This window comes from Oncorhynchus kisutch, linkage group LG5, assembly GCF_002021735.2.
Source record: "Oncorhynchus kisutch isolate 150728-3 linkage group LG5, Okis_V2, whole genome shotgun sequence".
Lineage (NCBI taxonomy): Eukaryota > Metazoa > Chordata > Actinopteri > Salmoniformes > Salmonidae > Oncorhynchus > Oncorhynchus kisutch.
In genome coordinates this window covers 70278371-70301316 of record NC_034178.2, presented here as the reverse complement: position 1 = coordinate 70301316, position 22946 = coordinate 70278371, and the positions used below count along the sequence as shown (strand labels likewise).

General features: G+C 44.4%; 1 protein-coding gene across 2 annotated transcripts in view; it reads left to right on the top strand.

Annotated features, from left to right (window-relative positions):
* The window catches only part of pcbp4 (poly(rC) binding protein 4), a 139547-nt gene extending 130356 nt beyond the window's left edge, over positions 1-9191 (top strand). The window contains exons 13-14 of one of the 2 annotated variants that reach the window (XM_031825752.1): positions 4583-4752; positions 6100-9191. In XM_031825752.1, coding sequence (XP_031681612.1) covers positions 4583-4752; positions 6100-6502 — 573 coding nt within the window. In that variant the 3' untranslated portion in view covers positions 6503-9191. Of the gene's footprint in view, positions 1-4582; positions 4753-5746 lie in introns of both variants that reach the window. The other variant, XM_031825753.1, reaches the window with a different exon arrangement.
* The last annotated feature ends 13755 nt before the right edge of the window (positions 9192-22946 follow it).

The window sequence follows — 22946 nt, the reverse complement described above, 5'->3', positions numbered from 1 at the left end:
CTCCTCCATCACCTGTCTCCTTAAATTAGGGCCCCTCCATCACCAGTCTCCTTACATTAGGGCCCCTCCATCACCAGTCTCCTTACATTAGGGCCCCTCCATCACCAGTCTCCTTACATTAGGGCCCCTCCATCACCAGTCTCCTTACATTAGGGCCCCGCCATCACCTGTCTCCTTACATTAGGGCCCCTCCATCACCTGTCTCCTTACATTAGGGCCCCTCCATCACCTGTCTCCTGACATTAGGGCCCCGCCATCACCTGTCTCCTTACATTAGGGCCCCTCCATCACCTGTCTCCTTACATTAGGGCCCCTCCATCACCAGTCTCCTTAAATTAGGGCCCCCTCCATCACCTGTCTCCCTTACATTAGGGCCCCTCCATCACCTGTCTCTTGACATTAGGAACCCTCCATCACCTGTCTCCTGACATTAGGACTCCTCCATCACCTGTCTCCTTAAATTAGGGCCCCTCCATCACCTGTCTCCTTACATTAGGGCCCCTCCATCACCAGTCACCTTACATTAGGGCCCCTCCATCACCAGTCTCCTTACATTAGGGCCCCTCCATCACCAGTCTCCTTACATTAGGGCCCCGCCATCACCTGTCTCCTTACATTAGGGCCCCTCCATCACCTGTCTCCTTACATTAGGGCCCCTCCATCACCTGTCTCCTGACATTAGGGCCCCGCCATCACCTGTCTCCTTACATTAGGGCCCCTCCATCAAGTGCTTCAGGCCTGACACTGGACGGGACTAAGAGGGACTTGACCTGGGCTCAATTGAAATAATTTTTGTAATACTGTATGTGGCCTTTACTGCCTGGTTAAATGGAACCAATAGAACAGATGCACTGGGCACAGATGTCAATTCAACATCTGGTCCATGTTGGTTCAACATCATTTCATCAAAATGACGTGGAAACAATGTTAATTCAACCAGTCTAGACAGACTAGATCCAAAAAGCTAAAAGTGTTTGAAATATTTCAAATAGTATCTGAATCCAGGTATGATCCTGATCTCTGACACTGGGTTTTTTCTGTCTGTGATGGATCCATTCTCCCTAATACATTACATCCTATCCATTATTCATTATCACTTATCCCTTATTCATTATCCATTATTCATTGTCCCTTATCCATTGTCCTTTATTCATTATCTCTTATCCAATATTCATTATCCCTTATCCATTCTCCATTATTCATTATCTCTTATCCATTATCCATTCTCCCTACCCCGTATTCATTATCCATTATTCATTGCCCCTTATCCATTCTCCCTTATTCATTATCACTTATCCCGTATTCATTATCCCTTATCCATTATCCCGTATCCATTGTCCTTTATTCATTATCTCTTATCCTTTATTCATTATCTCTTATCCTTTATTCATTCTCACTCATCCCTCCTCATCCTTATCCATTATCTGTTATATCTTATCCTTAATGTATTACTCCTTATCCATAAACATTATCCATTCTCCCTCATCCATTATTTCTTATCCATTCTACCTTACCCATTATCTGTTTCCCATGATCCCTTATCCATCATAAAGAGAAAGTTACAGAGGCATAAATATCATACCAATCCTCAAAATGCTAACCTCCCCTGTTATTGTAATGGTGAGAGGTTAGCATGTCTTGGGGGTATGATATAAAATGCTAACCTCCCCTGTTATTGTAATGGTGAGAGGTTAGCATGTCTTGGGGGTATGATATAAAATGCTAACCTACTCTGTTATTGTAATGGTGAGAGGTTAGCATGTCTTGAGGGTATGATATAAAATGCTAACCTACTCTGTTATTGTAATGGTGAGAGGTTAGCATGTCTTGGGGGTATGATATAAAATGCTAACCTCCCCTGTTATTGTAATGGTGAGAGGTTAGCATGTCTTGGGGGTATGATATAAAATGCTAACCTACTCTGTTATTGTAATGATGAGAGGTTAGCATGTCTTGAGGGTATGATATAAAATGCTAACCTACTCTGTTATTGTAATGGTGAGAGGTTAGCATGTCTTGGGGGTATGATATAAAATGCTAACCTCCCCTGTTATTGTAATGGTGAGAGGATAGCATGTCTTGGGGGTATGATATAAAATGCTAACCTCCCCTGTTATTGTAATGGTGAGAGGTTAGCATGTCTTGGGGGTATGATATAAAATGCTAACCTACTCTGTTATTGTAATGGTGAGAGGTTAGCATGTCTTGAGGGTATGATATAAAATGCTAACCTACTCTGTTATTGTAATGGTGAGAGGTTAGCATGTCTTTAGGGTATGATATTTGTGAGTTTGTAACTTTCCCATTCATCATTATTCAGGATTCATTCAGGACTATCTGTAACCATGGTAGCATCCACATTCAGTGTTTAGAAACATATTATATTCTAATTGACAATAAAAGTGACTCCAAAATGACAAAATACATTATTTACCATTCATTACTATTGGGCACAAAATAATCTACAACCAAAACAAACAGCACAGCCATTCAACAGGTTTGTCACGAGCTTGATGTAATGATTGCGTGCTAGGAATATGGGACCAAATACTTAACTTATTACTACTTTAATCCACGTATAAGTGAATTTGTTCCAATATATGTAGTACCTTAAATGGGGGGGGGGGGGTTATGTACAGAAAGTGTTGTAATTACTAAAACGGTTCAACCCAATATGGATAAAAATACTCTCAAAATAAAACTGACAGCCTGCACTTTAACCTCATAGTCATTGTATCATTTCAAAAACAATGTGCTGGTAGAACAGAGCCAAAACAAACCAAAATGTGTCACTGTTCCCAATACTTTGGAGCTCACTGTAACTAGAAATAGAGTGATCAGTCCAAACAAAAACGTAGTGCAAAAACAGTCTGATAGTCCGTTTAGCTACACTATATAAACAAAAGTATGTGGACACACCTTCAAATTAGTGGTGATGGAAAACCACAGCCAAACCCGTTGCTGACATGTAGTATAAAATTGATCACACCGCCATGCAATCTCCATAGAAAAAACATTGGCAGTAGAATGGGCCTCACTGAAGAGATGCGACTTTCAACATGGCAACGTCATAGGATGTCACCTTGAAAACAAGTCAGTTCGTCAAATGTCTGCCTTGCTAGAGCTGCCCCGGTCTACTGTAAGTACTGTGAAGTGGAAACGGATCTAGGATCAATAATGGCTCGGTGGTAGGCTACACAAGCTCACAGAAAGGGTAGCACGTAAAAATTGTCTGTCCTCGGCTGCAACACTCACTACTGAGTTCCAAACTGCCTCTGGTAGCAACGTCAGCACAATAACTGTTCATCGGGAGCGTCATGAAATGGGTTTCCATGGCCGCACACAAGCCTAAGATCACCATGCATAATGCCAAGCGTCAGCTGGAGTGGTGTAAAGCTCGCCGCCATTGGATTCTGGAGCAGTGGAAACACGTTCTCTGGAGAGATGAATCACGCTTCCATATCTGGCAGTCTGACAGATGAATCTGGGTTTGGCGGATGCCAGGAAAACGCTACCTGTCCCAATGCATAGTGCCAACTGTAAAGTTTGGTGGAGGATAAATAATGGTCTGGGGCTGTTTATCATGATTCGGGGCCCTTAGGTCCAGTGAAGGGAAATCTTAACACTACAGCTACAATGACATTCTAGATGATTCTGTGCTTCCAACTTTGTAGCAACAGTTTGTGGGAGGCCCTTTCCTGTTTCAGCATGACAATGTCCCCGAGCACAAAGCGAGCTCCATACATAAATGGTTTGTTGAGATGGGTGTGGAAGAACTTGACTGGCCTGGATATAGCCCTGACTTCAAACCCATCGAACACCTTTGGGATGAATTGGAACGCCAACTGTGAGCCAGACCTAATCGCCCAACATCAGTGTCCGACCTCACCAATGCTCTTGTGACTGAATGGAAGCAAGTCCCCGCACCATGTTCCAACATCTAGTGGAAAGTCTTCCCAGAAGAGTGGAGGCTATTATAGCAGCAAAGTTCCAACATCTAGTGGAAAGTCTGACCTGATTTGGGATGTTATTGGCTTTTCTACTAGTAGATGAGACACAAGCGATGAGCTTAGAGCGAGTGTATGTTTGTTTATAAAACTCAAGACAATGTTGTTTTTTCCCCCATGATACACAAACCTTTATATATTTATATTGGATGAATTTATATTATCTTTTATCCTGGGAAGTCACATTGAAGTCACATTGAAGTCACATTGAAGTCACATTGAAGTCACATTGAAGTCACATTGAAGTCACATTGAAGTCACATTGAAGTCACATTGCAATTCACATCTCTGTTTTTCAAGTGAGCCCTGGACATTTAGTATTATCAACAGTAAATTCTTTCCCCGTGGTTATTGTGATCTGATTGTCATGGTCACCTTCACGTTCCTCCTTTAACTCGTTAGCCCCATCATCGGGCGTCAGGGCACACTCTCTCTCTCTCTCTCTCTCTCTCTCTCTCTCTCTCTCTCTCTCTCACACACACACACACTCACACACACAAACACACACACACACACTCACACACACACACACCTCTCCCCTTTCGTCCTAACGGGACCCGTCTTTCTGCCCCAAGCTCATTGGCTCCATCATCGGGCGTCAGGGCACCAAGATCAATGAGATCCGCCAGGTGTCAGGGGCTCAGATAAAGATCGGTAGCCAGCTGGACAGCACCAGTGATAGAGCCGTCACCATCACAGGGACACCCATCTCTATCAACCTGGCCCAATACCTCATCACTTCCTGGTAAGACAAAGTTCTGGTCCTCTGTAGCTCAGTTGGTAGAGCTTCTAACACCATGGTTTCGTCAAATGTATGTACTCATGACTGTAAATCACTTTGGATGAATGTGTCCCCTGAATGGCATATACTGTATTATGATATGTATTGTTATATATTAACTCTGGCCCCACTCAGGGTTTACCTGGGCTGTGTTCAGTAAGGCACAAAACAGAAGAAAATGTTCCAATATGTTTTGCAACGGAAAATGAATATAGACCTTTCTTATTGGACAAGTCCAGGTAGTCCCTCCTTGTTTCAGTCCGTTTTCTTCGGTTCAGTGCCTAATGAACATGACCCTCGTCAGGCCCTACTCATGATCCCAGGGGGACATTTCACTGCTTCAAAGACAGTCTTAACTTTTATCTACCTCCACAGGTTACAGATTTGTTTAATCTTGTTATAACATAATGTTGACACATTCATTTTCAACAGCTCGTCCTATAAGAAAACTAGCAACACATTTTGAAGTGTGTACTAAAACTGCTGATTAAAATCAAGTCTTTTATCTTGTGACGATTATTCATGTTGTGTGACTGCTCTCGGGAAGGACCTCTCCCCTCCAATCAGAAGAGATGTCAGACTACATCGTTCGCTCACCCTCTCTGTTGCCAAGTGTTGTATCAGACAGTTGAAAGTGACTGAATTTTTGAACATACCCCATTTCTACAAAGAACAAAGATTTGACTGTGTAGCCAGATGAACATTCCAATAATTAATTCTACCCTAAAAAACACATTGTAGTCATTCTGCATTAGACATTAAACACGATCTATTACACTGTATTACACGCTGCATACACATTGTAGTATTACTACAGACAATACAAATACAATATGAAATATATATATGTATTTATATATTTATATATTGACAAATACAAAACATGTATCTTTGATCCTTTACAGAATAAGGAAAATCCTAATGAACTTTGAACTTATTTGTGTTTCCCTTACCCAAGCCCTTACCCAAGCCATCACCCTGACTTATAGCACCCACTCCTTCCATGAGAGCCAGAAAGATCCCCCCCCCCCCCCCTAAAATAATCTGTTACAACCTCCAGAAATACACACCTCTTTTATCATTTAGATTTTTAATCTCCTTTTGATTTGATTTCTTTAATTTCACTCAATTTCTCTTTTTTTAACATGTCTTTTATTTCTTTAACCTTCTAATCCTTTTCCATCCGTTACTCCCTCCTTCCCCCTTCCCCCTTCCCTTGTCCTTCCCTCCACCCTCCTTCCCTCCCTACACCTCCAACCCCCCCCCCTCTTCCTCCACCTCCTATCCTCCTCCTCCTATCACCTTGTGCAGTTTAGAGACCGCCAAATCCACCGCCCAGTCTTCCTCCATGTCGACCCCTGCTGACCTCACCATGGCCTACAGCCAACCGCCCTCCCCAGCCCAGTCTTCAGCTGTAGCTGCTGCCACCCTGGCTGCCATGGGCTGCCCTGGCATGTCCCACCCCCACCCCCACGCTGCAGTCCCCATGATGGGCACCCACCCCTATGGGGCCCTCCCCCTCTCCAGCCTCCTTGGAATGCAATCCATGAAATCCATCCAATCTGTACCCTTCCTGGCTTTATCCAACCCTGCCGCCAATGCAGCCGCCGCCGCTGGGGCCCATGCCCAGGCCCAGATCTCCTACACAGCGAAGATATCCTCGGCCAACGGGATCGGGAAGAAACCGGAGAGACAGAAGTTTGCGCCATACTGATGACGTCCGTCTCCATCCCTCCATCACTCCATCCTTCTCTCCAGCTGTTTTTGTTGTTGTTGTTATATTCCTCCATTCTCTTCTCTCTTCTAGTTGTGTAGTACATTCTAGAGACTTTAGCCCTTACCTTCAATACCCTAAGAGGAACTTTGGATTAGTTCGTATAGAAAGCTATATTTATGTTGTCAGGCCAAGGAAGCCTATCAAGCCATAGTCTGTATCTCAAATGGAACCCATCTCAAATGGAACCCATCTCAAATGGAACCCATCTCAGATGGAACCCATCTCAAATGGAACCCATCTCAAATGGAACCCATCTCAGATGGAACCCATCTCAAATGGAACCCATCTCAAATGGAACCCATCTCAGATGGAACCCATCTCAAATGGAACCCATCTCAGATGGAACCCATCTCAGATGGAACCCATCTCAAATGGAACCCATCTCAGATGGAACCCATCTCACCTTTATAGTGCAGTTCTGTTGACCAGAGCTAATGGTGCTCCAGGGTTCTAGGCCCCACCAGGGTTCTGATCAAAAGTAGTGTATTGTATATGGAAAAGGGTTCTGTTTGAGATGCAGCCACAGACTATTCTTTCCTTCACTTTTATCCTCCTCTCACCGTCCTTTCATTCTACTCTACTGCTTTTATTTATTATTGCCTTCTACTGAAATATTCCCGCAACGAGTTTCTACATTTAAACACTGGTGACTGATGCTCGACTGTATGTTCCTGTATCAGCTTTTATACAATGATGTGTGTTCCTTCCTTTATACAACTCCAGGTTTTTTTTTGTATTTGAAGAACGATGTAAAAAAAAAAAAAATACGTTTTTAAAAATGACTTCAGAAACTCTCTTTTAGTGTTATTTTTGTCATGTTTTTTTGTCACATTTTGTTAGAAATGTGTTGTTTAATTTATTTTATTTATTATGATGAGTATTACTTTTACAATAAAATGTTAGTTTTTTTTAGGAGGAAAATGGCTCCAGGTACTACTACCAAAACTACTAATACTTCTCTTCCTTCCTGTCTCTTTTGACTAAAGAAGGCCTTTCTTCCTGTCTGTCTCCTACTAAAGCAAAGTTGTTGTTTTTAGCAACGTTTCTGTTGAATAGAGAGAAAGTGTTTTTCCACATCTTATATGTCAATAGAATGAATAATTGAACACGCTAAAAGCAGGGTACATGTATTTCCAACTGTCCTACTGGGATTTATACACCTAAAGCCCTCTTGGGATGAGGGATGAGGGATGAGGGATGAGGGATGAGGATGTTTTTCTCACCCCGGCTGTCAAACTAATATGACACTTACTAGCTATTCTTGACTAATTCTGCATGTTAGCTCGGCCACACACACACACACACAAGCGCGCGCACACACACACACACACACACACACACACACACACACACACACACACACACACACAGGTTAAAACACACATTGGGCTGGGTCTTTGTGTTGACAGACTCTATAGACCTAAATAACCACAAGCAGTGTGAAAGACAAGCAATACTGAAGTGAAGGAGTGCATCTGCTGTAGCCTACAGACCAATAGAGACAGACAGGACAACATATATACTACTACTACTAGCACTGTAATACATTATAACTCTATCTTACTGGGGTGTTATTGCATTAGAGACGTTTTGTGTTGAGTTTTTATAAATATGCCGTAAAATATGAACTCACTTATTTTTATAAAAACACCGAAACGATGTAAGTTGTAGGGTATTTACTGTGTTCACTTACTAGTAAATCGCTCATTCATAGCCTGTCTCAAAAGCTGCCTTCTTCCCTGTACTGTGCACTACTTTTCACTACACTCGCTTGACATATAGTGCACTGTGTTGGCAAGGGTGCCTTTTTCGGGATGCAGACACCCCACTGAACGTTGTTGTCAAAACCTTCGTCCACCGTGTGTGTTTTCTGTTCTCTCCTAACGTCTCGCAACTGTAGCCCATTTGCATGAGTTCAATTTGAATTGATGTCTATGCAAAACATCTCTTGATGGTTCAGCTAAATATATGTGTTGTTCTGCGTAGCTCGTAGTATCACTGAGACAAGAGTGACTGATAGGAACGTTTTGGAGAGGATACAGGGGGATTAGCTCGGGACGCAACAATCTGGTAACTCCACCCGTTGTTTTTCTAGAAATCCCGTTTTGAAGATTCCCAGAATCATCAGGAAATCTACAATCTTCCAAACCGGATTTCTGGAAAACCTGGGAATTTTGGAGAAAGTTACAAGAATTTTGCGACCCTAGGATCAGCAATGCGGCATTTGTTTTGGCTCGGGTTTTTTTAACCATAAGGATGACTATACTCATTCCAACTCTTTCTAATGCGGAAGACACATTTCAGTTGAAGGCATTCAGTTGTACAACTGAATTAGGTATCCCCCCTTTCCCTTCCCTTTAATACACAATATGCACATGACTATAACCCAATCAAAAGGACACGAAACAATACAATATTGCACTTAAACATGAGCGTTTCTGTTGTCGTGGCAGAATAGATATCAACATATTCTATTGATTAGATACCGTCACACTTCTTACAATGTCTTTTTTGTTGTTGCTTAAATCCTCACAGGAAAAGTTCTGTCGTTTGAATCCACGTGAAGTTTTCCTCTGTTGTTTCTTTCTATACATGCCATTCTAATAAACAAAACAATATGCATCTACTTCGTTCTACCAGTCTCCTTTTTCCTCTCTAAGCATTTTGTATTAAGCCCAGAAACTGTAGCTTAAGTACCTAACACATGAACGAGCACAAGTCTACGATGTCTGTTCAATTCAAATGTATTTAAATTGAAAAATGACTAGATTCAGTCAGATTGATATCCCACATAGTGTTGTTTTGCTGGTGTCGGAGGTGGAATTGCGTTACGGCTCGTGTTAGAGCTGTCAAATCCACAAGCGTCTCGTTCCGTTATCTTGCCATTGGATGCAATGAAACCACACCCCACGATAATCTGTGAAATCCCATGCAGCCGCGTTAACATGTTCATGCAGCCACGACGCGTTACAAATTCAAACACTCAGATTAGACTGATGGGCATAAATCCCCCCCATCCAAAATAACATGAAAACAGGCATTAGCCTCACATCAATGGTTTGACATTTGAGAATCAATAGAGCCTACACTTTTGTTTTGAATTTATAACGCAGTAGGGATAATAAGGAAGTGATTTGTGACAGACGGGAGCAGCTAATCACCGATACGTCAGCTCATACCACAGTTACACCTCCAACATTCACTGATACGTCAGCTCAGTTACACCTCCAACATTCACCGATACGTCAGCTCAGTTACACCTCCAACATTCACCGATACGTCAGCTCATACCACAGTTACACCTCCAACGTTCACCGATACGTCAGCTCATACCACAGTTACACCTCCAACATTCACCGATACGTCAGCTCATACCACAGTTACACCTCCAACATTCACTGATACGTCAGCTCATACCACAGTTACACTTCCAACATCGCCAAAACATGCAGATCTGCTAAGTGGATTTCGGCCAACGCTTAAATATGAAATTAAATATACGTTATTTTCTTTATTACAAAAAAAAAGCAGAAGACATGTTCAACCGGTTGGTAGGCAGGTATTACTTTATTTAATTATCCAAGTCTTATATAGTATGGGTTTTATATGTACCCCAGCTCTAATAACATCTGTTCAACAGTAGCTCTCCCCACCCCTTCAGTGGTTTTATTTAACCTTTATTTAACTAGGCAAGTCAGTTAAGAACAAATTCTTATTTTCAATGACGGCCTAGGAACAGTGGGTTAACTGCCTTGTTCAGGGGCAGAACAACAGATTTGTACTTGTCAGCTCGGGGGTTTGAACTTGCAACCTTCCGGTTACTAGTCCAACACTCTGAAAACTAGGCTACCCTACCGCCCCAGTGTAGGCCTCCATACAGGGTGTTTATCCTGCTGGTTCCTAGCCATCACCTGCCACCACTAGAAAGGCATGGTATGTATCCCAAATGACACCCCAGAACAGAGCGTCACGTCCTGCTCTTCACTGTAATCATAGGCTTACTATTGATACTATGCAAAACCCGTCTCTCTTGGCTAAGAGTTCGGGAACGACTGACTGTGGCTCTTCTTGTTTTTATAAGAAACATTAATTGTGTTGGAAATTCCCAAATTGTTTGCATAGTCAACTTACACACAGCACTGATACACACACTTACCCCACCAGACATGCCAACTGGGTGTCTTTTCACAGTCCCCAGGTCCAGAACAAATTGAAGGAAACATACAGTATTATACAGAGCCATGATTGCATGTGACCTACTGGTGGTGTGTATGTACTGACATGTGACCTACTGGTTGCGTGTACTGACATGTGACCTACTGGTTGTGTGTATGTACTGACATGTGACCTACTGGTTGTGTGTATGTACTGACATGTGACCTACTGGTGGTGTGTACTGACATGTGACCTACTGGTTGTGTGTACTGACATGTGACCTACTGGTGGTGTGTACTGACATGTGACCTACTGGTTGAGTGTACTGGCATGTGACCTACTGGTTGTGTGTATGTACTGACATGTGACCTACTTGTTGCGTGTACTGACATGTGACCTACTGGTTGTGTGTATGTACTGACATGTGACCTACTGGTTGTGTGTATGTACTGACATGTGACCTACTGGTTGTGTGTATGTACTGACATGTGACCTACTGGTTGTGTGTACTGACATGTGACCTACTGGTTGAGTTTATGTACTGACATGTGACCTCCTGGTTGTGTGTATGTACTGACATGTGACCTACTGGTTGTGTGTACTGACATGTGACCTACTGGTTGAGTTTATGTACTGACATGTGACCTACTGGTTGTGTCTGTACTGACATGTGACCTACTGGTTGTGTGTCTGTACTGACATGTGACCTACTGGTTGTGTGCATGTACTGACATGTGACCTACTGGTTGTGTGTATGTACTGACATGTGACCTACTAGTTGTGTGTATGTACTGACTTGTGACCTACTGGTTGTGTTTATGTACTGACATGAGACCTACTGGTTGTGTGTATGTACTGACATGTGACCTACTGGTTGTGTTTATGTACTGACATGTGACCTACTGGTTGTGTGTATGTACTGACATGTGACCTACTGGTTGTGTGTACTGACATGTGACCTACTGGTTGTGTGTATGTACTGACATGTGACCTACTGGTTGTGTGTATGTACTGACATGTGACCTACTGGTTGTGTGTACTGACATGTGACCTACTGGTTGTGTGTATGTACTGACATGTGACCTACTGGATGTGTGTACTGACATGTGACCTACTAGTTGTGTGTATGTACTGACTTGTGACCTACTGGTTGTGTTTATGTACTGACATGTGACCTACTGGTTGTGTGTATGTACTGACATGTGACCTACTGGTTGTGTGTACTGACATGTGACCTACTGGTTGTGTGTATGTACTGACATGTGACCTACTGGTTGTGTGTATGTACTGACATGTGACCTACTGGTTGTGTGTACTGACATGTGACCTACTGGTTGTGTGTATGTACTGACATGTGACCTACTGGATGTGTGTACTGACATGTGACCTACTAGTTGTGTGTATGTACTGACTTGTGACCTACTGGTGGTGTTTATATACTGACATGTGACCTACTGGTTGTGTGTATGTACTGACATGTGACCTACTGGTTGTGTGTATGTACTGACGTGTGACCTACTGGTTGTGTGTATGTACTGACATGTGACCTACTGGTTGTGTATATGTACTGACATGTGACCTACTGGTTGTGTGTATGTACTGACATGTGACCTACTGGTTGTGTTTATGTACTGACATGTGACCTACTGGTTGTGTTTATGTACTGACATGTGACCTACTGGTTGTGTGTATGTACTGACGTGTGACCTACTGGTTGTGTTTATGTACTGACATGTGACCTACTGGTTGTGTGTATGTACTGACATGTGTCCTACTGGTTGTGTGTATGTACTGACATGTGACCTACTGGTTGTGTGTATGTACTGACATGTGACCTACTGGTTGTGTGTCTGTACTGACATGTGACCTACTGGTTGTGTGTCTGTACTGACATGTGACCTACTGGTTGTGTATATGTACTGACATGTGACCTACTGGTTGTGTGTATGTACTGACATGTGACCTACTGGTTGTGTTTATGTACTGACATGTGACCTACTGGTTGTGTTTATGTACTGACATGTGACCTACTGGTTGTGTGTATGTACTGACATGTGTCCTACTGGTTGTGTGTATGTACTGACATGTGACCTACTGGTTGTGTGTATGTACTGACATGTGACCTACTGGTTGTGTGTCTGTACTGACATGTGACCTACTGGTTGTGTGTCTGTACTGACATGTGACCTACTGGTTGTGTATATGTACTGACATGTGACCTACTGGTTGTGGTTATGTACTGACATGAGACCTACTGGTTGTGTGTATGTACTGATATGTGACCTACTGGTTGTGTGTACTGACATGTGACCTACTGGTTGAGTTTATGTACTGACATGTGACCTACTGGTTGTGTGTATGTACTGACATGTGACCTACTGGTTGTGTGTACTGACATGTGACCTACTGGTGGTGTGTACTGACATATGACCTACTGGTTGAGTGTCTGTACTGACATGTGACCTACTGGTTGTGTTTATGTACTGACATGTGACCTACTGGTTGTGTTTATGTACTGACATGTGACCTACTGGTTGTGTGTATGTACTGACGTGTGACCTACTGGTTGTGTTTATGTACTGACATGTGACCTACTGGTTGTGTGTATGTACTGACATGTGTCCTACTGGTTGTGTGTATGTACTGACATGTGACCTACTGGTTGTGTGTATGTACTGACATGTGACCTACTGGTTGTGTGTCTGTACTGACATGTGACCTACTGGTTGTGTGTCTGTACTGACATGTGACCTACTGGTTGTGTATATGTACTGACATGTGACCTACTGGTTGTGTGTATGTACTGACATGTGACCTACTGGTTGTGTTTATGTACTGACATGTGACCTACTGGTTGTGTTTATGTACTGACATGTGACCTACTGGTTGTGTGTATGTACTGACATGTGTCCTACTGGTTGTGTGTATGTACTGACATGTGACCTACTGGTTGTGTGTATGTACTGACATGTGACCTACTGGTTGTGTGTCTGTACTGACATGTGACCTACTGGTTGTGTGTCTGTACTGACATGTGACCTACTGGTTGTGTATATGTACTGACATGTGACCTACTGGTTGTGGTTATGTACTGACATGAGACCTACTGGTTGTGTGTATGTACTGATATGTGACCAACTGGTTGTGTGTATATACTGACATGAGACCTACTGGTTGTGTGTATGTACTGACATGTGACCTACTGGTTGTGTGTATGTACTGACATGTGACCTACTGGTTGTGTGTACTGACATGTGACCTACTGGTTGAGTTTATGTACTGACATGTGACCTACTGGTTGTGTGTATGTACTGACATGTGACCTACTGGTTGTGTGTACTGACATGTGACCTACTGGTGGTGTGTACTGACATGTGACCTACTGGTTGAGTGTACTGACATGTGACCTACTGGTTGTGTGTATGTACTGACATGTGACCTACTGGTTGTGTGTACTGACATGTGACCTACTGGTTGAGTTTATGTACTGACATGTGACCTACTGGTTGTGTGTATGTACTGACATGTGACCTACTGGTTGTGTGTACTGACATGTGACCTACTGGTGGTGTGTACTGACATGTGACCTACTGGTTGAGTGTACTGACATGTGACCTACTGGTTGTGTGTATGTACTGACATGTGACCTACTGGTTGCGTGTACTGACATGTGACCTACTGGTTGTGTGTATGTACTGACATGTGACCTACTGGTTGTGTGTATGTACTGACATGTGACCTACTGGTTGTGTGTATGTACTGACATGTGACCTACTGGTTGTGTGTACTGACATGTGACCTACTGGTTGAGTTTATGTACTGACATGAGACCTCCTGGTTGTGTGTATGTACTGACATGTGACCTACTGGTTGTGTGTACTGACATGTGACCTACTGGTTGAGTTTATGTACTGACATGTGACCTACTGGTTGTGTGTATGTACTGACATGTGACCTACTGGTTGTGTGTACTGACATGTGACCTACTGGTTGTGTGTATGTACTGACATGTGACCTACTGGATGTGTGTACTGACATGTGACCTACTAGTTGTGTGTATGTACTGACATGTGACCTACTGGTGGTGTTTATATACTGACATTTACTTCTGGCGCCGACAGAGATGGCCGCCTCGCTTCGCGTTCCTAGGAAACTATGCAGTTTTTTGTTTTTTTACGTGTTATTTCTTACACTAGTACCCCAGGTCATCTTAGGTTTCATCACATACAGCCGAGAAGAACTACTGAATATAAGATCAGCGTCAACTCACCACCAGTACGACCAAGAATATGTTTTTCGCGATGCGGATCCTGTGTTCTGCCTTACAACCAGCGCCACGGGATGGTTCCCATGCAGCGACCCAAAAAAACGACTCAGAAAAAGAGGGAAACGAAGCGGTCTTCTGGTCAGACTCCGGAGACGGGCACATCGTGCACCACTCCCTAGCATTCTTCTTGCCAATGTCCAGTCTCTTGACAACAAGGTTGATGAAATCCGAGCAAGGGTAGCATTCCAGAGGGACATCAGAGACTGTAACGTTCTCTGTTCCACGGAAACGTGGCTCACTGGAGAGACGCAATCCGAAGCGGTGCAGCCAGCGGGTTTCTCCACGCATCGCGCGGACAGAAACGAACATCTTTCTGGTAAGAAGAGGGGCGGGGGCGTATGCCTTATGGCCAACGTGACATGGTGTGATGAAAGAAACATACAGGAACTCAAATCCTTCTGTTCACCTGATTTAGAATTCCTCACAATCAAATGTAGACCGCATTATCTACCAAGAGAATTCTCTTCGATTATAATCACAGCCGTATATATCCCCCCCCAAGCAGACACATCGATGGCTCTGAATGAACTTTATTTAACTCTCTGCAAACTGGAAACGATTTATCCGGAGGCTGCATTCATTGTAGCTGGGGATTTTAACAAGGCTAATCTGAAAACAAGACTCCCTAAATTTTATCAGCATATCGATTGCGCAACCAGGGGTGGAAAGACCCTGGATCATTGTTACTCTAACTTCCGCGACGCATATAAGGCCCTGCCCCGCCCCCCTTTCGGAAAAGCTGACCACGACTCCATTTTGTTGATCCCTGCCTACAGACAGAAACTAAAACAAGAAGCTCCCACGCTGAGGTCTGTCCAACGCTGGTCCGACCAAGCTGACTCCACACTCCAAGACTGCTTCCATCACGTGGACTGGGAGATGTTTCGTATTGCGTCAGCCAACAACATTGACGAATACGCTGATTCGGTGTGCGAGTTCATTAGAACGTGCGTTGAAGATGTCGTTCCCATAGCAACGATTAAAACATTCCCCAACCAGAAACCGTGGATTGATGGCAGCATTCGTGTGGAACTGAAGGCGCGAACCACTGCTTTTAATCAGGGCAAGGTGTCTGGTAACATGACTGAATACAAACAGTGCAGCTATTCCCTCCGCAAGGCTATCAAACAAGCTAAGCGCCAGTACAGAGACAAAGTAGAATCTCAATTCAACGGCTCAGACACAAGAGGCATGTGGCAGGGTCTACAGTCAATCACGGACTACAGGAAGAAACCGAGCCCAGTCACGGACCAGGATGTCTTGCTCCCAGGCAGACTAAACAACTTTTTTGCCCGCTTTGAGGACAATACAGTGCCACTGACACGGCCTGCAACGAAAACATGCGGTCTCTCCTTCACTGCAGCCGAAGTGAGTAAGACATTTAAACGTGTTAACCCTCGCAAGGCTGCAGGCCCAGACGGCATCCCCAGCCGCGCCCTCAGAGCATGCGCAGACCAGCTGGCCGGTGTGTTTACGGACATATTCAACCAATCCCTATACCAGTCTGCTGTTCCCACATGCTTCAAGAGGGCCACCATTGTTCCTGTTCCCAAGAAAGCTAAGGTAACCGAGCTAAACGACTACCGCCCCGTAGCACTCACATCCGTCATCATGAAGTGCTTTGAGAGACTAGTCAAGGACCATATCACCTCCACCCTACCTGACACCCTTGACCCACTCCAATTTGCTTACCGCCCAAATAGGTCCACAGACGATGCAATCTCAACCACTCTGCACACTGCCCTAACCCATCTGGACAAGAGGAATACCTATGTGAGAATGCTGTTCATCGACTACAGCTCGGCATTCAACACCATAGTACCCTCCAAGCTCGTCATCAAGCTCGAGACCCTGGGTCTCGACCCCGCCCTGTGCAACTGGGTACTGGACTTCCTGACGGGCCGCCCCCAGGTGGTGAGGGTAGGCAACAACATCTCCTCCCCGCTGATCATCAACACTTGGGCCCCACAAGGGTGCGTTCTGAGCCCTCTCCTGTACTCCCTGTTCACCCACGACTGCGTGGCCACGCACGCCTCCAACTCAATCATCAAGTTTGCGGACGACACAACAGTGGTAGGCTTGATTACCAACAACGACGAGACGGCCTACAGGGAGGAGGTGAGGGCCCTCGGAGTGTGGTGTCAGGAAAATAACCTCACACTCAACGTCAACAAAACTAAGGAGATGATTGTGGACTTCAGGAAACAGCAGAGGGAACACCCCCCCATCCACATCGATGGAACAGTAGTGGAGAGGGTAGCAAGTTTTAAGTTCCTCGGCATACACATCACAGACAAACTGAATTGGTCCACTCACACAGACAGCATCGTGAAGAAGGCGCAGCAGCGCCTCTTCAACCTCAGGAGGCTGAAGAAATTCGGCTTGTCACCAAAAGCACTCACAAACTTCTACAGATGCACAATCGAGAGCATCCTGGCGGGCTGTATCACCGCCTGGTATGGCAACTGCACCGCCCTCAACCGTAAGGCTCTCCAGAGGGTAGTGAGGTCTGCACAACGCATCACCGGGGGCAAACTACCTGCCCTCCAGGACACCTACACCACCCGATGCTACAGGAAGGCCATAAAGATCATCAAGGACATCAACCACCCGAGCCACTGCCTGTTCACCCCGCTGTCATCCAGAAGGCGAGGTCAGTACAGGTGCATCAAAGCTGGGACCGAGAGACTGAAAAACAGCTTCTATCTCAAGGCCATCAGACTGTTAAACAGCCACCACTAACATTGAGTGGCTACTGCCAACACACTGTCAATGCCACTGACTCTACTCCAGCCACTTTAATCATGGGAATTGACGGGAAATGATGTAAATATATCGCTAGCCACTTTAAACAATGCTACCTTATATAATGTTACTTACCCTACATTATTCATCTCATATGCATACGTAGATACTGTACTCTATATCATCGACTGCATCCTTATGTAATACATGTATCACTAGCCACTTTAACTATGCCACTTGGTTTACATACTCATCTCATATGTATATACTGTACTCGATATCATCTACTGTATCTTGCCTATGCTGCTCTGTACCATCACTCATTCATATATCCTTATGTACATATTCTTTATCCCCTTACACTGTGTATAAGACAGTAGATTTTTTGGAATTGTTAGTTAGATTACTTGTTCGTTATTACTGCATTGTCGGAACTAGAAGCACAGGCATTTCGCTACACTCGCAATAACATCTGCTAACCATGTGTATGTGACAAATAAATTTGATTTGATTTTATTTTATTTTGATTTGGTGTTTATATACTGACATGTGACCTACTGGTTGTGTGTATGTACTGACATGTGACCTACTGGTTGTGGTTATGTACTGACATGTGACCTACTGGTTGTGTGTATGTACTGACGCGTGACCTACTGGTTGTGTGTATGTACTGACATGTGACCTACTGGTTGTGTATATGTACTGACATGTGACCTACTGGTTGTGTGTATGTACTGACATGTGACCTACTGGTTGTGTTTATGTACTGACATGTGACCTACTGGTTGTGTTTATGTACTGACATGTGACCTACTGGTTGTGTGTATGTACTGACGTGTGACCTACTGGTTGTGTTTATGTACTGACATGTGACCTACTGGTTGTGTGTATGTACTGACATGTGACCTACTGGTTGTGTGTATGTACTGACATGTGACCTACTGGTTGTGTGTATGTACTGACATGTGACCTACTGGTTGTGTGTCTGTACTGACATGTGACCTACTGGTTGTGTATATGTACTGACATGTGACCTACTGGTTGTGGTTATGTACTGACATGAGACCTACTGGTTGTGTGTATGTACTTATATGTGACCTACTGGTTGTGTGTATATACTGACATGAGACCTACTGGTTGTGTGTATGTACTGACATGTGACCTACTGGTTGTGTGTATGTACTGTCATGTGACCTACTGGTTGTGTGTACTGACATGTGACCTACTGGTTGAGTTTATGTACTGACATGTGACCTACTGGTTGTGTGTATGTACTGACATGTGACCTACTGGTTGTGTGTACTGACATGTGACCTACTGGTGGTGTGTACTGACATGTGACCTACTGGTTGAGTGTAGTGACATGTGACCTACTGGTTGTGTGTATGTACTGACATGTGACCTACTGGTTGCGTGTACTGACATGTGACCTACTGGTTGTGTGTATGTACTGACATGTGACATACTGGTTGTGTGTATGTACTGACATGTGACCTACTGGTTGTGTGTATGTACTGACATGTGACCTACTGGTTGTGTGTACTGACATGTGACCTACTGGTTGAGTTTATGTACTGACATGTGACCTCCTGGTTGTGTGTATGTACTGACATGTGACCTACTGGTTGTGTGTACTGACATGTGACCTACTGGTTGAGTTTATGTACTGAAATGTGACCTACTGGTTGTGTGTCTGTACTGACATGTGACCTATTGGTTGTGTGTATGTACTGACATGTGACCTACTGGTTGTGTGTATGTACTGACATGTGGCCTACTAGTTGTGTGTATGTACTGACTTGTGACCTACTGGTTGTGTTTATGTACTGACATGAGACCTACTGGTTGTGTGTATGTACTGACATGTGACCTACTGGTTGTGTTTATGTACTGACATGTGACCTACTGGTTGTGTGTATGTACTGACATGTGACCTACTGGTTGTGTGTACTGACATGTGACCTACTGGTTGTGTGTATGTACTGACATGTGACCTACTGGTTGTGTGTATGTACTGACATGTGACCTACTGGTTGTGTGTACTGACATGTGACCTACTGGTTGTGTGTATGTACTGACATGTGACCTACTGGATGTGTGTACTGACATGTGACCTACTAGTTGTGTGTATGTACTGACATGTGACCTACTGGTGGTGTTTATATACTGACATGTGACCTACTGGTTGTGTGTATGTACAGACATGTGACCTACTGGTTGTGGTTATGTACTGACATGTGACCTACTGGTTGCGTGTACTGACATGTGACCTACTGGTTGTGTGTATGTACTGACATGTGACCTACTGGTTGTGTGTATGTACTGACATGTGACCTACTGGTGGTGTGTACTGACATGTGACCTACTGGTTGTGTGTACTGACATGTGACCTACTGGTGGTGTGTACTGACATGTGACCTACTGGTTGAGTGTACTGACATGTGACCTACTGGTTGTGTGTATGTACTGACATGTGACCTACTGGTTGCGTGTACTGACATGTGACCTACTGGTTGTGTGTATGTACTGACATGTGACCTACTGGTTGTGTGTCTGTACTGACATGTGACCTACCTCCATACTGACTCTGTACCGGTACCACCTTGTATATAGCCTCCACATTGACTCTGTACCGGTTACCACCTTGCATATAGCCTCCACATCTCCGCTTTGAGGACAATACAGTGCCACTGACACGGCCTGCAACGAAAACATGCGGTCTCTCCTTCACTGCAGCCGAAGTGAGTAAGACATTTAAACGTGTTAACCCTCGCAAGGCTGCAGGCCCAGACGGCATCCCCAGCCGCGCCCTCAGAGCATGCGCAGACCAGCTGGCCGGTGTGTTTACGGACATATTCAACCAATCCCTATACCAGTCTGCTGTTCCCACATGCTTCAAGAGGGCCACCATTGTTCCTGTTCCCAAGAAAGCTAAGGTAACTGAGCTAAACGACTACCGCCCCGTAGCACTCACATCCGTCATCATGAAGTGCTTTGAGAGACTAGTCAAGGACCATATCACCTCCACCCTACCTGACACCCTTGACCCACTCCAATTTGCTTACCGCCCAAATAGGTCCACAGACGATGCAATCTCAACCACTCTGCACACTGCCCTAACCCATCTGGACAAGAGGAATACCTATGTGAGAATGCTGTTCATCGACTACAGCTCGGCATTCAACACCATAGTACCCTCCAAGCTCGTCATCAAGCTCGAGACCCTGGGTCTCGACCCCGCCCTGTGCAACTGGGTACTGGACTTCCTGACGGGCCGCCCCCAGGTGGTGAGGGTAGGCAACAACATCTCCTCCCCGCTGATCATCAACACTTGGGCCCCACAAGGGTGCGTTCTGAGCCCTCTCCTGTACTCCCTGTTCACCCACGACTGCGTGGCCACGCACGCCTCCAACTCAATCATCAAGTTTGCGGACGACACAACAGTGGTAGGCTTGATTACCAACAACGACGAGACGGCCTACAGGGAGGAGGTGAGGGCCCTCGGAGTGTGGTGTCAGGAAAATAACCTCACACTCAACGTCAACAAAACTAAGGAGATGATTGTGGACTTCAGGAAACAGCAGAGGGAACACCCCCCCATCCACATCGATGGAACAGTAGTGGAGAGGGTAGCAAGTTTTAAGTTCCTCGGCATACACATCACAGACAAACTGAATTGGTCCACTCACACAGACAGCATCGTGAAGAAGGCGCAGCAGCGCCTCTTCAACCTCAGGAGGCTGAAGAAATTCGGCTTGTCACCAAAAGCACTCACAAACTTCTACAGATGCACAATCGAGAGCATCCTGGCGGGCTGTATCACCGCCTGGTATGGCAACTGCACCGCCCTCAACCGTAAGGCTCTCCAGAGGGTAGTGAGGTCTGCACAACGCATCACCGGGGGCAAACTACCTGCCCTCCAGGACACCTACACCACCCGATGCTACAGGAAGGCCATAAAGATCATCAAGGACATCAACCACCCGAGCCACTGCCTGTTCACCCCGCTGTCATCCAGAAGGCGAGGTCAGTACAGGTGCATCAAAGCTGGGACCGAGAGACTGAAAAACAGCTTCTATCTCAAGGCCATCAGACTGTTAAACAGCCACCACTAACATTGAGTGGCTACTGCCAACACACTGTCAATGCCACTGACTCTACTCCAGCCACTTTAAACATGGGAATTGACGGGAAATGATGTAAATATATCGCTAGCCACTTTAAACAATGCTACCTTATATAATGTTACTTACCCTACATTATTCATCTCATATGCATACGTAGATACTGTACTCTATATCATCGACTGCATCCTTATGTAATACATGTATCACTAGCCACTTTAACTATGCCACTTGGTTTACATACTCATCTCATATGTATATACTGTACTCGATATCATCTACTGTATCTTGCCTATGCTGCTCTGTACCATCACTCATTCATATATCCTTATGTACATATTCTTTATCCCTTTACACTGTGTATAAGACAGTAGATTTTTTGGAATTGTTAGTTAGATTACTTGTTCGTTATTACTGCATTGTCGGAACTAGAAGCACAGGCATTTCGCTACACTCGCACTAACATCTGCTAACCATGTGTATGTGACAAATAAATTTGATTTGATTTGATTTTATTTTGATTTGGTGTTTATATACTGACATGTGACCTACTGGTTGTGTGTATGTACTGACATGTGACCTACTGGTTGTGGTTATGTACTGACATGTGACCTACTGGTTGTGTGTATGTACTGACGCGTGACCTACTGGTTGTGTGTATGTACTGACATGTGACCTACTGGTTGTGTATATGTACTGACATGTGACCTACTGGTTGTGTGTATGTACTGACATGTGACCTACTGGTTGTGTTTATGTACTGACATGTGACCTACTGGTTCTGTTTATGTACTGACATGTGACCTACTGGTTGTGTGTATGTACTGACGTGTGACCTACTGGTTGTGTTTATGTACTGACATGTGACCTACTGGTTGTGTGTATGTACTGACATGTGACCTACTGGTTGTGTGTATGTACTGACATGTGACCTACTGGTTGTGTGTATGTACTGACATGTGACCTACTGGTTGTGTGTCTGTACTGACATGTGACCTACTGGTTGTGTATATGTACTGACATGTGACCT